The 15,599-nt window shown below is 36.5% G+C and overlaps 1 protein-coding gene across 4 annotated transcripts in view; it reads right to left on the bottom strand.

Annotated features, from left to right (window-relative positions):
* Positions 1-14,540, bottom strand: part of LOC145686438 (erlin-2-B-like) — a 59,327-nt gene extending 44,787 nt beyond the window's left edge. Inside the window, exon 1 of one of the 4 annotated variants that reach the window (XM_081759737.1) lies at positions 14,476-14,540. In XM_081759737.1, coding sequence (XP_081615863.1) covers positions 14,476-14,525 — 50 coding nt within the window. In that variant the 5' untranslated portion in view covers positions 14,526-14,540. The other 3 variants (XM_081759738.1, XM_081759739.1, XM_081759740.1) reach the window with 3 other exon arrangements.
* Between the last annotated feature and the right edge of the window lie 1,059 nt (positions 14,541-15,599).

Genomic DNA, 15,599 nt, shown 5'->3' with positions numbered 1-15,599 from the left:
CCATTTATATTTATAGATATACCTAGGTATATATTTCCCCCTCCCCCATGTGGCAGGCCATGGCATCGGAAGTGTCACGATTCATCTTAGTGACCGCCAAAAATGTGGATTCAGCACTAATATCGGTCATTTTCGATGATTTTTAAATACCTCTTCCTTCTCCTCCCCTAAGTTTCAGGTTTGAATTTGGATTTAAACGGGATCGAAAGTATCACTGCTCATCTAAGGGACCCAGAAAACATATAAATTCAACATTGATAGTGAACATTTTCGATCATTTTAATATATCTCTTTCTCCCTCTCCCCCAAGTTGTGGGGCTGATTTTGGATTTAAACCTGATCGGAAATGTCACTGTTCATCTAAATGATCCCGAAATATAGGGATTAGACACTAATATTAGTCATTTTCGATCATTTTTAAATGTTATCCCGTCTCATACGTTGTACATTCCCCTCCCCAACTATCAAGCCCGAACTTGGATTGAAACAGCATCAGAAGTGTCACTGTTTCTCTCATCGACCCCGAAAACTATTGATTCAAGATTAATATCGGTCATTTTTGATCATTTTTAAATTTTTCTCCCCCTCCTCCTCTCCTACGTTGCATTGTCAAAGTGAATAGCCTAAAGTAATCCCTGTCTCTGAACTCATGTATGTTGAAAATTTGATTGAGATCGGTCGGGCGGTTCAGGAGATTTAGTCACAAACATAGTGATTTTCAATTTTATATATATAGATAAGAAAAATGATCTGCAAAGAAATTGCACTGAGCCTGATTTATTTGATACCATCTCGGTATTCACAGTAGTGTCACATGATATAATCCGTACGAACACCAGGAACTTTTACTTAGTGGGGTATTCAAAATAAAAGAGGGTGTACACTCAGATAATGATTAACATTTTTACACAAACTCAAACAAACAATATTTTTGCGCCCATGGGTGTGTGTGTAAGGAAATTTGGGGAAGTGTTGGTACTCCCTGGAGATAATAGTTATTTTTACAACAGAAGTTGTAAACGTTAAAAAAAAAAAAAAAAAAAAAAAAAAAACTATTGCAGCATTAAATTTAGAAAATATTTGCTTATGCCCGGAAAAGTAATACAACCTATTCATTTACCTTTTAGTGAGAGGCCGTACCTTCCCTTGTGGAGTCCATGGATGTGCCTGTATTGAAATATGTTGTTGTGTGTACTTGATAACCAAGACTACCAGAACCATCTTAACGGTACCATAGCCACTTGGTCCGGGGCCCCACGAGCAGAATGATGTGTACTAACTACATGTATTAGGAGCAAAATTTAGTCATAGGGACCATAACGCACTTGTTTGCTTTAGGCCCCAATATGCTGTTAAAACGGCAGTAGACGGCACTAGCACGGGGCCCGATTGGGAGCAATCGGTCCAATCGGCTTAAGGCCAGCCCTGGCGGGAGCAAAGACCCTAACTTTTCTTGCCCCTCCACTGAAAGCGTTACAGCCGATCAAAAAGTGGGTTCTATTGAGTGTTATTTACAATAATTTTGTTACAATTGTTCCGTAATTGCAACACACAATAGAACAGAATAATTACAAACTGTTTTCAAATACCATTTCATATTTTGGAACAAACAAGCGTTTATCTCCAATATTTTTTGTTTTATCAACCTTTAAAATGTAGGGGATTTTATTGGGTCACCCTGCATATAGTAAAGCAAGGAAATTGTAACCAAAAATTTACTGTAAAGAGCACCCTACAACTTCTGTACCACTCGCCCACCTTCCCTCGCTATCCCTTCACAAGTCACTCCAAGATCATGAAGCAAATCCCCTCGTTCAAGCATTCTATTAAAAACAGATAACAGTTTAAGAGTTTATGTATAAAAGAAAGAAAAAAAAAAGTAGTTAACTCTTATGAGTACTTCAAACCTACAAGGGAAATTTTTTGAAATTAAAAAGAGTTATTATATTCAAAGGATAATCATCTTAATGTAGCTCCACAGAGAATATGTTTTCCGAAGGGATCTGTGCTGAGGAAGGCAATTATCTTTGCCTAAACGTTCATAGTTGAATAATTCTCGCGTTTCTGAGGTAAGCACTTTGTAATGAATAGTGAATAAGCATCCTATTAAATCAAGTGGATGAAAGTTATATTTTCTGTCAATTTGAACTGAATCTTGCACAGAAAACGCTGTCTTCATAGCCATTGCATATCGCTGTAAAATAAATCTGCACCGAGGGGTAGAATGTCGCATATAAATTGGTATTCTTTAAGGTAGCCTACTAAGAATTCGTTTTACCTAAAAGACATGGAATTATATTATAATTCATGGCAAAGACGGTTCCATTCCCTCATTTCACGTTTCTTTATGGATTTTAATTGTTTTTGTTCCAGTCATCGTATGTTCCTTGAATCACTTTTTCGTTTCTAACTCGCATACATTCTGCAATAAAATATATTATACCTAAGGATTAAGGTGTTTTGTTTCCTTCTCATTGAAATTACTCCTAGCCTACTGACTTGATTTCAGCGAGTACTTTATTATTATTATTATTATTATTATTATTATTATTATTATTATTATTATTATAATCTCTATAGGGGCTGAAGAATAATTAGTCATGAACAGTCACATCGAGAAAAATTTTAATTTTATTACCAAAAGCCAAACCATTAAACCTTCATACAGCCTCAGAAAAGTGCATATAAGATTAGTATATTAGGTAATCTTTCTTTCCTTAGCTAATAGTAATGCAACTTAAATTCTTAACGATATGACTTTCTCAGGGATCATGATTTATCTAGATGATAATACAGTAATATTTATCAGGATTTTTTATTGATCAATTTCAAATGTTTCTCTGTCAAATTGTGAAATAAATAAGTATTGAATCAGTTGGTTTATATTTGTTTATGGTATCTACACACACAGAGCTTTCTTAAAGTACTGGAGAGGTTTGAAAAAAGCCTTCGGGTCTCATCCTAAACGAAGGGAAAATCCCAACCTACAACTCATCGCGGGAAAAATCGGGCGTCTTACGCAGCTAACGTAGGTGGTGACCGAGTGACTCCCGGTATAAGGAGTCTGCATCTACCAAGTACCAACGGCTTTTTCAGAGGGCGAATGAGCGGGTAGAGGTCATAGCACCTTCTTGTCCTTAGGAGGAGAAACTGTCCTAAAAGGCGGATGAACCACAAGGTGGTCAACGACATGGAGATGCAGAAAGGAAATGGAAATACTATCATTATCTTTTTCTCAGGAGGGACGAAGGGAGTAACAAATGAGGATGTTCTGAAACAGATAGGAGGAAAAGAGGACGCTTCTAGCCCTCATCTTTCATAGGAAAGCGAATTGGATCGGACACATCTTGCGAAGAAATTGTCTTCTTCACACTGCCATAGAAGGAAAGATGGAAGAAAAGCGCGGAATAGGAAGAAGAACACAGCTGATCGATGATCTGAAAAATAGAAGAAAATATTGGGAGTTAACAAAGGAAGCTGAAAATCAAGAAGCGTGGGAGGAACATTTCCAGGCCCAAATCTAAAAAAACACATAAGCTCCAGGACCTGCCAAAAAGTAGAATACTTAATAATAATAATAATAATAATAATAATAATAATAATAATAATAATAATAATAATAATAATAATAATAATAATAATAATAATAATCTACACGTATTATTTGATTACATGTCAAGAGTACCAATGTTTTTGAGATGAAACTATTCTCTACATAGGTCGAAAGTAACACACAAAATGAAATGAAATCTTGTAGTTTGACGTCCAACGGTTATGCCTTATAGGCTAGAGGAGATCGAAGATCGAAGATACTATATTTGTTCACCACAAAGTCCATTTGGCGCAAACTACGATCAAATCACACCCCATGTACTAAATGCGAACACTCTACCGCTGACCTTGGCCCCGACAAACATAAAAATAAAATATGAAAACAAATGTTTAAGGTTTGCTATTTAAGCTTGGATTACGGAAAGAACTCATCACCATGTGTTAGTTCAGGGCGCGAGATTTCCGGCCACAAGGTCACCATTGGCTACCGAATTTTCTAGTTAGGCGATAGGCATTTGGTATTTACTTTCCTTGCTTTCAAATTGCGAAGAAAAACTGGCGACCAAACTCTCAGATTTGGCTACTGGATTCATACCTGTAATTTCGTATTCTGTCTTAGTTGTAGCATAGTGTAAGATATATTGAGAAAGAGGCTAGTGATGACAAACTGACTATTATGACACTTTATACCCAACATGCAAGGTAATATTATGTTCTTCTAAACAGATGTGTGTGTATATATATTCTCAGTTCAATTTTATATTTGCACCAGTCAATTTTCAGTTCTATGTACATAGATACCCAAGGTGAACAGAATTCAAAAGCTTCCAGCGTGTAAAGTTGTCGAACATAACCTTCGTTGGGCAGAGAATGTCGATGGGCACCAAATATATCCATCTTTAGTTCCCAAGTGATGGACAACTTGCCCACCGAATTTCGCTGAAATTCGACCAATAGTTACCGAGAAATAAAAGTATCACATACATAACGAGATAAGTTGTCCCCCTTACTGAGACTGGCCACCACATATAACAATCTTTATTTCCTTGGCCGTGGGCTATTTGTTCAGATCCAGCCAATAGTTACCGAGAAATAAAGTATGGTACCAAATACAAGACGAGCCGAGCTTGTCCCCGGCCGAGCCTGGCTATCAAATATAGCGATTTTTATTCCTTACACGATGGGCTACTTGCCCACCGAATTTCTTTTAGCTCAAACCAATAGTTACCGAGAAATAAAATATTACGACAAGGGGAGTCGAGCCGAGAAGAAACCAGGGTGGAAAAATCATGATTTAAAAAAAAAAAAAAAAAATCACTTTTGTTGATTTTTTATTTAAACCAAATCTTTCTCCCCCTATAATACAAGTCGCGAACTGAAGAAAAAATATTATGAATTATTATTAAATGTTAATTATGTCCTTTAAGTGAAAGCACCGGGATTGAGTTTTGAATTAATCCTCAATCGTTAACCTATTTCAATCCCAAACAATGTTTCTTAGGAAAAAGTACAGCAACGTTTATCAACATGACACTTTTTTTTCCACAGAAGTTATTGATATTTGGCAGAGGCATCTTTTTAAAAATTCGGAACTAGCTTGCGGCACGAAATAGGCCTACATAAATTTCGCCTAAAGTTATAAAATCTAATAATAATAATAATAATAAGTTTCGGAGAGGGGATCGAATCCGTCTAAATACGTCCCTATTATCTGGGAACAAACAGACGCACACACAAAACAATTTTCATCTTAAATGCCAATGATGGTTTCCCCGTTGGAATAGTCAATAATTTAAAAACCCTGATATGAAGAGAAGAAAGCAGATTTCCCCCGTTACCCGTTCAAAACGGGATATTTCCTAATCATCCTTTGCATGACACTCGTTTTCATACCAGGCCGTACATACATTTGAGTCCCATTGCATTATGATTACTATCTTCCATAATCGAAATAACAAAACAGAAACAGAACTTTACTTATTTTCACTTTAAATTAATCTATTTCAGAATTTGATTTACATCAACGATTTTTATTTAAAAATCAAGTGATTTAAATCTTGACTTAATTCAGACTGATTTAAACCAATCCACCCTGGCGGAGACTGGTCACTAAATATAGCATTATTTATTCCTTTGCCCTTGGGCTATTTGTCCACCAAGTTTGGTTCAGATCCGATCAGTACCACATACATACAGGCCCGTATTTAGGTAAGTGCTATTCTGTGCTCGAGTACAGGGCGGCAGAATTTAGGGCGCGCAAAATTTTGAAATTTTTCAAAGACTCAGAATAAAGTAATCTTTAAAACTAGCAACCCGCAGTGTCCCCGCGCAAATGCGAGAAAATATGTTAATGTGTTTAATTCGCTCTAGTTATAGTAGTTACTAACTAGCTAGCTTATCTAGTTATTATTAAAAAGTCATCCTCTCCTACTTCCACCCCAAGTTTATTTGCAAATACTTTGGAAAGAGTTTTTTCTTATTCGTTCGAGTAGCGTTAAATCATATGAAAGAATACACACTCACTATGTAAACTAATGTTTTTTTTTTTTTTTTTTTTTTTTTTTTTTTTTTTTTTTGCATATAAAGTTTTATAAAATGCTTTTTACTAAATTCACTATAATTTTTTTAGTTATAAGTTCAAAATAAACAATGTCAAAAACACTGCTTATTTTTTCAAATTCCATACTTTACTATTACAATGATAAGAGTAAATATTTAAGAAATTCAACCATAATTCAAGTTAAATTCCGAAATACTAGCTGAACCTGTGCTGTCTACTCAGCGTATCGTTCTGTTATGACCATGAATCTCCTTCCCACTGTGCATGTCTCCTTACTCATACAAGTAAAGGATAGGAGACTCACAAAGGAAGTGAACTGCTATGTATAGATGTTGCGGTGAGTTTGTAGCAAATTTGTAGAAATAACACGATATCAAGTGGAAATACTTTTTTTCTAATAAATACATATCCGTCACAGTACGCCTCATTGCGTCTCTTGAGAACTTCGAAGTTGCCAGCATGCAATAGGTTTTGCTTTCAGATTTACGCAAAGCGTCTGCAATGTCCGTCAACCCGCCATACGTAACTTTTCTACTGGTTGCCTAACACCGTAGTTTCGGCCTGCAACAATGTTAGTCTTATGGGCTCAAAACGGCCCCTAAAATGATGAATGGGACAATAACGACACAGTTTTTGAAAATTTGAATGAGACCTGGACAATATACATAAACTTTGGAATCGACCAGTGAAAACGGCACGTTTTTAGCACTTATGGTTTTCGAGGTCTAACTGTCGAAAGGATTGCGGACAAACATAAACCTAGCATTTTAATATTTGTACCTGAGAGCTTGAAGTGCGAGCTAAAACCAGTTTTGTATATCTTTCAGAGGTCTGCAACGAATGGTGGATTGTATTTTGTTCTATCGGATTGATGACGTAATTAACCAAGTATATAATGTAGCGTGTCCAATATATGTTTAGTGCTTAAGTAAGTTTTCTTGCTGTTTTCTGGAAAACAAGGATTTGTGACTTACGCACTTCATACTCTCACGTACAGATATATCGATAAAAATAACATAACAGTTGATTAAGAATTAAAAGAATGCACTTTCTCCGGATAGTAAATTAAAACCTACATGAATAAATTACATGCCAGTATTGAAAGAATGTGTCCCCAGTTGCCTTGTAATCAAGGGGTTCCAAGTTCGATTCCCAGTGGGGACATGAGTCGTTCGGTTCCCAAGTTAAGCTGTAGATCCCGTCCTTATTACGTCACTATCATCCCATGGAAGGCAATGGCAAACTACCATGGGTTCTCCTTGCCCAAAGACCTTCGGGTCAAAAACCTAACTTCGGGAAGACCACCACATCATAATCATCATTGAAAGAATTAGGCCATTTAAAATTACGTTGTAACTTTTGTAACTTGGAATACCCAAACTGCTACTCAACAAAAGCTGATATGTTCGCAAAATCATGGCTTGTTTCCTTGTTTGAGAGATAAGTTTGTGCGGGCTGGGGGGGAGGGGGGGCAATTAGTTACAGCACAGGGACGCATAATATATAAATACGGACCGGCATACATATATCGTCGGCGGCAATTCAAAACCTGCTATGTGCATTTTGCAGGAGAAGCGAAAAACAGTATCCTGGTTAGCTTTTTGGCTTTATAAAAGTGATGTTATAAGTAATATTTGATGCTGCACGTAACTTGATACCTTTTCAAGTAACTTGAGAAGGTACCAGTTACGTGCAGCATCAAATATTACTTATAACATCACTTTTATAAAGCCAAAAAGCTAACCAGGATACTGTTTTTCGCTTCTCCTGCAAAATGCACATAGCAGGTTTTGAATTGCCGCCGACGATATACTTGTACCACTTGTTTTACAGCTGGCGAATAAAGCCCAATCAATCAAAAAGGTGTTTTATTCCATCTGGCTAGTACTTGCAAGCAAGAATTTTCACCTCGACTATTTTATTCCATGCTTATTAATTGTTTTTGGTTACAATTTAATTTGTACGTGGTGTCCACAAAGCTTAAAAGTTGAATAGGTAGAGCCTGTCTATTCCAACTGTGCCCTCGGAAACTATGTGAACTATACTTCGGCCCAACTCCCGCCGTCCTCTGACGAAGGAAACCCTCCTTTTGCTTAGGGAAAAGAAATGAACGTCGTCTTCCGTGTTGCCAATTGGTCATTCAATCGCTTGATCTTGACGAGTGAAGATCATAGGCTACTTAGAGCGGCTAATAAGACAGACCACAGCGAAGCCCGAGAAATAATTCATTGTGGCAACGCTTCCGCGTCTAACAATTGAAAGATGTCGGCCGCAGCGATTAGTCCTCCTCTTTCGAGGGAAATCACATATCAACAGTAACGCCAGCAGGGGCATAGTTAAGATAGAAAGTTTCTAGTAGAGTACATTAGGTTGAAATTATACTTATGGACAAAATTATCGGTTTGCCTTGTTGCTGTTCAGTTTCGATTACTGTGATTTGTTTACGTGATAGTTCACGCATTCAAAGAACTTGTAATCGAACCATATTTACCAGGGTGGATTGATTTAAATCAGTCTGATTTAAATCACTTGATTTTTTTTAAATAAAAATCGTTGATTTAAATCGAATTCCTAAATAAATTAATTTAAAGTGAAAATAAGTCAAATCCCGTTTCTGTTCTGTTATTTCGATTATGGAAGTTAATAATCATAATACAATGCGACTCAAATGTACAGTATAGTATGAAAACAAGTGTCATGCAGAGGATGATCCTGTTTTGAACAGGTAACGGAGCAATTATGCTTTCTTCTTTTCGTAACATTGGGTTTGGGTTTTAAAATCGTTAACTATTCCAACGGGGAAATCACCATGTACATTTAAGACGAAAATTCTTTTTGTGCGTGTCTGTCTGTTTGTTCCCAGATAAAAGGGCGTATTTAGAGGGACCCTATCCCCTCTCCTATTTCTTTTGGGGGGGGGGGGTTAAGTTTATAACTTTAGGCGAAATTTATATATTTCATACCGCAAGCTAGTTCTGAGTTTATAAAAATAGGCCCCGGCCAAATATCAGTAACTTTTGTGAAAAAAAGTCATTTTGATAAATGTGGCTGTACTTTTTCCTTAATGCTTAACCTTTCAAATTATATCACCTATTTTTTTTTTAGATGATAGGCTAGAATCTTCATTATTCGATTTAAAAAAGTACCAATAAGGCTTTTTACTTCGTTTTCTTCAAGACTGGAGGCATTTTAGAACACGTTACATATGCTTTCACGCCTGCGTCATAAATTTAAAAAGATATTTTTTGTTATGCGTATTACTATTATTTTTTTGGCGGGTGACCTTTTGCTTTCAGAAGACTGAAATTTTGCACATTTGTTCAGTGCACCCCTTAATAATTTTCAGATCTCTGCGTGGAAACAGCGGGGTTCCGAGGGGCAAAAATCTTTTAAAAAAAGGATATTTTTTAACAAAAAATAGCTCTTTTCGTGATTTTTCCGCCTAAGATGGAGACATATGAATGGTACCGTTTGAAAGGCTGTTTTATTCTGAAGAAAGTGATGTACATACTATGCTCTCAGGATTAATAGGGATGTCTCAAGAAACTGTTACCTGAGATTCTGTTTTATACGGGAATCTGAAATATTTGGGTAATATTATTTTCGCGGGCTTACTTTTGCACCTACAAGATTGAAATTTTGCACATTTACTCAGTGCACCCCTCAGTATTTTTCAGATTTGATTCATATCTCTGCCTTAATACAGGGAGAGGGGTCCCACAGAGGTAGAAATTTAAAAAAGGTATTTTTAACAGAAAATTCCTTTTTTCGTGATTTTCCCTTTCCCGATACATGAAGGAGACATTTGAAGGGTACCGTCTGAAAATTTGTTTTATTCTGAAGAGAATAATGTACAAATCATAATCCTAGGATAAATAGGGATGTCTGAGGAAATTTTTATATTACATCCGGGTCATCTGGGGCATTGTGGGAATGTTCTTAGCTCATTGTTAAATAGTTTCCTCACTCTTACTACTCAAGATAGAAGCTTGAAATTTTGTACACACATTTAGTACACCCCTTAGTATTTCCCAATTCATCTTGAGATCTGTGCGTTAACAAAGGGGAATCCAGAGGGAATCAAAATTTAAAAAAAAAAAAAAGTAAAAAAAAAAAAAAAAAAAAGAGATGCCGATTACTCTCAAAATTTCCCGCTTCAGGGACATGATAGGGAAATGTGAATGTTACCGTTTCAAAAGTTGCTCTATTCTAAAGAGAGTGATGTATGTACCATGATCCTAGGATAAATAGGGATGATGCTGTAGCCGCTTGACTGAAAGTCTATATTTTACCTTTAAAAAAAGCCATAATTTAAAAAAGTTAAGAAACATTGTTTGGGATTGATATAGGTTAACGATTGGTGATAATTCAAAATTCAACCCCAATACTTTCACTTAAATGGCATAATTAGCATTTAATACTAATTTCTAATGCTTTTTCTTCAGTTGGCGACTTGTATTATACGAGGAGAAAGATTTGATTTAAATCAAAAAAATCCAAAAAAAAAAAATCAACAAAATCATTATTCTTTTCCAACCTGGTGTTTACCATAAACTGTGATTATTCCACGCAGGGTATATGTAATTTTACATCGGCTGTCCTCAATCTCACCCCGAAAAGAATCAAGTACATGAATCACTTTCCTTGTGGCCAAATTCTCGTCAATTCCCACGTCCGATTTCTAAAAAATAGAAATTACACTTGCTTATAATTTGGTGCCCGACCTCAACCCATCCTGATTAACAAGCGATGAAGAATAGGCATAGATTGAGGTTAAGAACATCATATTTTGCAAACCTTGCAGGAAAAATTTAACACTGCATATAAAACGATGCAGGTGTTGTTGGTATTTGGAGCAGCACATTTTGGAATTTTACGGGTAACGTTCAATACTTTACATGAAAAAAAAAAAAAAAAAAAAGACAAAGAAAGAAAAAAAATGTTTATAAGCAACAAATTTCTGCAGGCGACAGAATTAAATACAGGGTGTCTACCAAATTCCAAAATGGAATTTCGTGACTTTCATGACCATTTTCTGATTTCGTGACTTTTTCGTCACTGATAGACACTCTGAAATACGAAGTAATCCAGCTGTATTTAAGTTTACAAGCGTAGGGTTACTAGTGTAAAAACATTACAAGTGCTTTACGACGGATAAAACAAGTGGGTGTATGTGAAAAATGGCTCAATTACACGCCATTTTCCACTGGTGGCATATTTCTGGACAGTGCACAGAACCTGTATTTTGTATACAAGTGGAGCGATTCTACTCAAACAAGATAAGTGCCACTGAAAATCTTGCCAAAACCCACTTCTTTCCACTACTCTCGCTTGGACGCATACCCACCATCGCTGACGCGTCTCCTCCCTTCGGACACAGCCCCGCACAGGCCCCCAAGTTTCGCTCTGCCCTTATTCAGTTAGATAGTATTCGTGATATTTAGTGGACACTTAGCACAAGTTGGTTTGTGTTTTCTATATTGAGTTTTTATGCTACACGTCTGAAAGCCGTATTTATACGGAAATCGTAAAAGAACTTTAATTTTTCAACAATTACTTACGTGACTCCTTGAAATTGATCTATTCCTGGTGAGGTATTTTTATGTCGCCCAGTGAAAACTTTTTAGGGGACAATAAGAAGGAAGTTAGTGAAAGAATTTCAACAATTCTTTCTAGTGGTGCAGCAAAGAAAACCTGTACGTAAAAATACATGTTTCTAAGGAACAAATTTCTGCAGGTAACTGATTTAAATAGTAAGTAATAAAGCTGCCTTTTATGTTTAAAAGTGTGCGGTCATTAGTGTAACACCATTACAAGTGCTATACTTGCCATGTTCAAATCTTCCCTAACCGACTTCCTTTGTACTCAAGCAAAAAATTTACCCTTACCGCATCCAGAAATAATACACCAAGCAAGCCATAAACTGTACACGTGTGTTGTCGACATCGCTAAATTCATATTAATAATGGATAAATCTTGTCCAGTAAAAACACTATCACTAATATAAAAACTAAACGCATTACTCGAGCAGACGGTTCTACAAAATTTTGAACATTTACATTGTCAGGTTAGATTAGAGTTCTGTATTTCTATTAGCAGATCATGCACTAAATGTGGAGCTCCATTAATACTTGCATATTGACTTCAGGAGGACTCAGTATAAATACAGTGTAGACGTATGGTATAAAAACTACAGTGCATAAAACACGAACCAACCTGTGCCTGGTGGCCACTAAAAACATAACTGTTATGAAACTGAGTTAGGGTTGGAGCGCGGAAGAGAGTCCCGAGCAGTTGTGTCCGTAGGAAGGAGGCGCGTCTGCGACAAGTGGCATACGTATAAATAATAATAGTGGAAGAGCACACTTACACATATAATACTTTCACTATCACTCAAAATTATTTCAATATGCTGTGCACTGAGCGTAATTACTTATATTCATACCCTCATACCTTCACGAAAATATTTCATATATCATTTTACCCATAAATTTTATATCTGGTAGAATCGTATACTCGAGTGAATCCAAACTAAAGGAGCAGTCATTTTAAGATAATCCAATCTAATCAACATGGAGCTACAAAGATCAAACAATGTGTCAATTAAACATAAATTGCTTCCTGTAAAACACGCTTAAAAAAATGCAACATCGCTTTCTTTTCCAGGAGATCAACCGGAAGACCACCCTTAACTAGAGGGATTTGTTGAAATTATCTCTGTCATATAACGCAGGTGGGTTACTTCACTAGTCTTCTACTTCGTTTGATGTCGCTTAAGGATGGTCTGACCGCGTCGATTTTACACGAGAATGAAAATAACTGCATGTGAAAAAGGACAGTATCAAATACTTTCCGCTGGAGCAGTATTTCTATGCTGTATTCTATTAGTAGCGTTACTGATGTGGAACCATTACAGATCCTGCCAGTATAAATACAGTGTAGATGTATGGTATAAAAACTAGTGCATAAAACACGAAACACATAAAGACACTTGTAAATGCACAAAACATGAGCACTAATATAATCTAACCTACCCTACCCTACTCTATGACCCACGACTGAGCTATGTCCGACAGATGAGGCATCTAGCAACATGAGGAACAGTATGTTTCCCTTATCCTTGGTTACGCGCATATGAAAGGGTTTTAGAACACTGACCCGGCTTCCCACAGAGTTGTTATAAAGAAAATACTAAACCTAACCCAGCTTTAGTCGCTATCGCTCGCACGGCATTATTACGCGATAATCGAGTATTGATCTTTGATACAGAAAGAAACCAATCTGGCTACTATCCCGCCTTCACTTGTATGTCTGAGTCAGCATTCTAGAACCATTCCCGCGCGTACACACCAACTAACGCACCGGCTTAATGTGGATACAAAAAATCACCCTGCCCTGACCCGGTTAGATATCATTCGTGATTTTGTGACACCTAGCACAGATTGGCTTGTATTTGTTGCATTGTTGGTTTTATGTCATATATTCGGACACTGTATTTATACGCAAATCATAAAGAAATTCTAATTTTTCACAAATTATTTCTGGTAAGCCGCTTGAACTTCACCTCTTAGTGGCAGATGTCATGTCGCTCGGTGCAAATATTTTGGAGGGCAAGAAGAAAACTAATGAAAAAAATTATTTCACAAATTATTTAAATTGTTCTTAAACTTGATCTGCAGGGAAAAACATACCATGTATTGCACACGTTTTGCGTATCTAACATATTCTGTTCATTCGTATGAAGATTGAGGTTACTGTATTACGTGCTTCTGAACTTATATGAAAATACAACACTACCCGTGATTTCTCGTATAAGATCTGTATTTTGAAAACACTCCATCAAACGTCGCATATCCTCATGAACAAGTAAGATAACCGCCAGTAACAACACAAATTTCTTTTCGATATTATATTAGGGCTATTAAATTTTGATACATAAATAATAAATTTCTAAATCAAATGAACATACAGTTCTCCAGCTTTTTCAGCAATAAATACACATTCCACAACTTCGTCAGCATGTGTTCACAATTATTACATATTTTATCACAAATCTATAAGACGCTGCTTGTTTGGAATGAATGAAAACAAATGCAAGTCATATTCCGTAAATCTTACATGGCTTTTATATTGATGTTTGCTTCGCCTGTGCATTTTTCACCGTTATCCCATTTTATCATTTTTTTTTTTTTTTTTTTTTTAATTATAGTAAAAGGTTGGAGAAATAGATGTAATTTTTCCATTATTAGTAACGGATCAACTCGTGGACGGGGGATCCTAAGCCTCCAGTTTTCAGAGTGACTGAAATAATTTAAGCTATTACTTATATATTTTTGAAAGTTTATAGTGAGATCATGATATACCTATCATAGTCTGGAATCTGGTAGGCTCTCCAAGTTTTTACATCGTACATCCGCCATTGCCCGTAATTACTAAAGTATCTAGTTACGAAGGAGCAGTAACTATGCCACAAAGGGCGTTTGTCTCCCTAAGCTAACCCTGACACCCAAGACATGATAGCCCACATTTAGAGACGTTTTATCATGTAATTAGCGTCACCACTACAAGTTTGACTAACATGTGGTGCTAACTTCCGTATTTATAAGCACATTGGTTGTCACGGGCTTCTCTGATAGAGGAACAGAGACCCCCCCCCACCCCAAGTTTGTGTAGAAAAGGAAATGAATGAAGATTGAAAGTACTTAAATGGAATAAATAGATAAATAAGAAGAACAAATTAATATATCTTGTTAATGGGGCGTTTACACTTAGTCGATTTGCGTTCGATTCAGTTGAATTGCCGCCACTTTCAACTTAATCGACCGTGTAAACGGGACTTCAATTTAATCGCTTGTTGATCGAAGGCGACTAATCGACTGGCAACTGAATTGAAAGACGTTCTATTTTCTTCTGCTATAACACCGCAAATTGTACCAATTACTGCTTGCTTGGACATCTTTAAAATTGCCAGTCGATTTCGAATCGACCAGAGGAGAGCGAGTCGACAAGCAGCATTCAATTTCGGTTGAAACAATTGAACACATCCATCGATCTGATTCGGCCTAGTTGCTTCGATTTAGTCGCAAATGCAACGAGTCGATTAAGCCGTGCGACTAAATCGACCAAGTGTAAACGCCCCATAAGGAATATTAATATTCAATTATGTATCTACTCATATGCAGTGACGGATCTATAAACCGCAGTGCTTGGGGAGCGGACCCTAAGGTGTCCAAGGGTTTTTAAAGATCCCCTGTACCTTGCCTGTAAATACTATTTTTGTAAACACTTGAAAAAGAAATATATCTTCACAATAGTTTAATTACTTGGACCAAGTAATAAACTACCAGGACTGACAACGACGCACGAGATGTCTCTTACTTTTGATGGGTTTAAAAATAAGCTTACCCGCACATTGTGCCCCTTGCAACAATTGAAGAGTGTATTTCCTAAACATGCTAAATCCATTTGGTAGAATTCTTCAGAAAGG

The sequence above is a fragment of the Thermobia domestica genome, chromosome 5 (genome assembly GCF_964235325.1).
Source record: "Thermobia domestica chromosome 5, izTheDome1.hap1.1, whole genome shotgun sequence".
Lineage (NCBI taxonomy): Eukaryota > Metazoa > Arthropoda > Insecta > Zygentoma > Lepismatidae > Thermobia > Thermobia domestica.
This window is presented reverse-complemented; position numbering and strand designations above follow the sequence as displayed.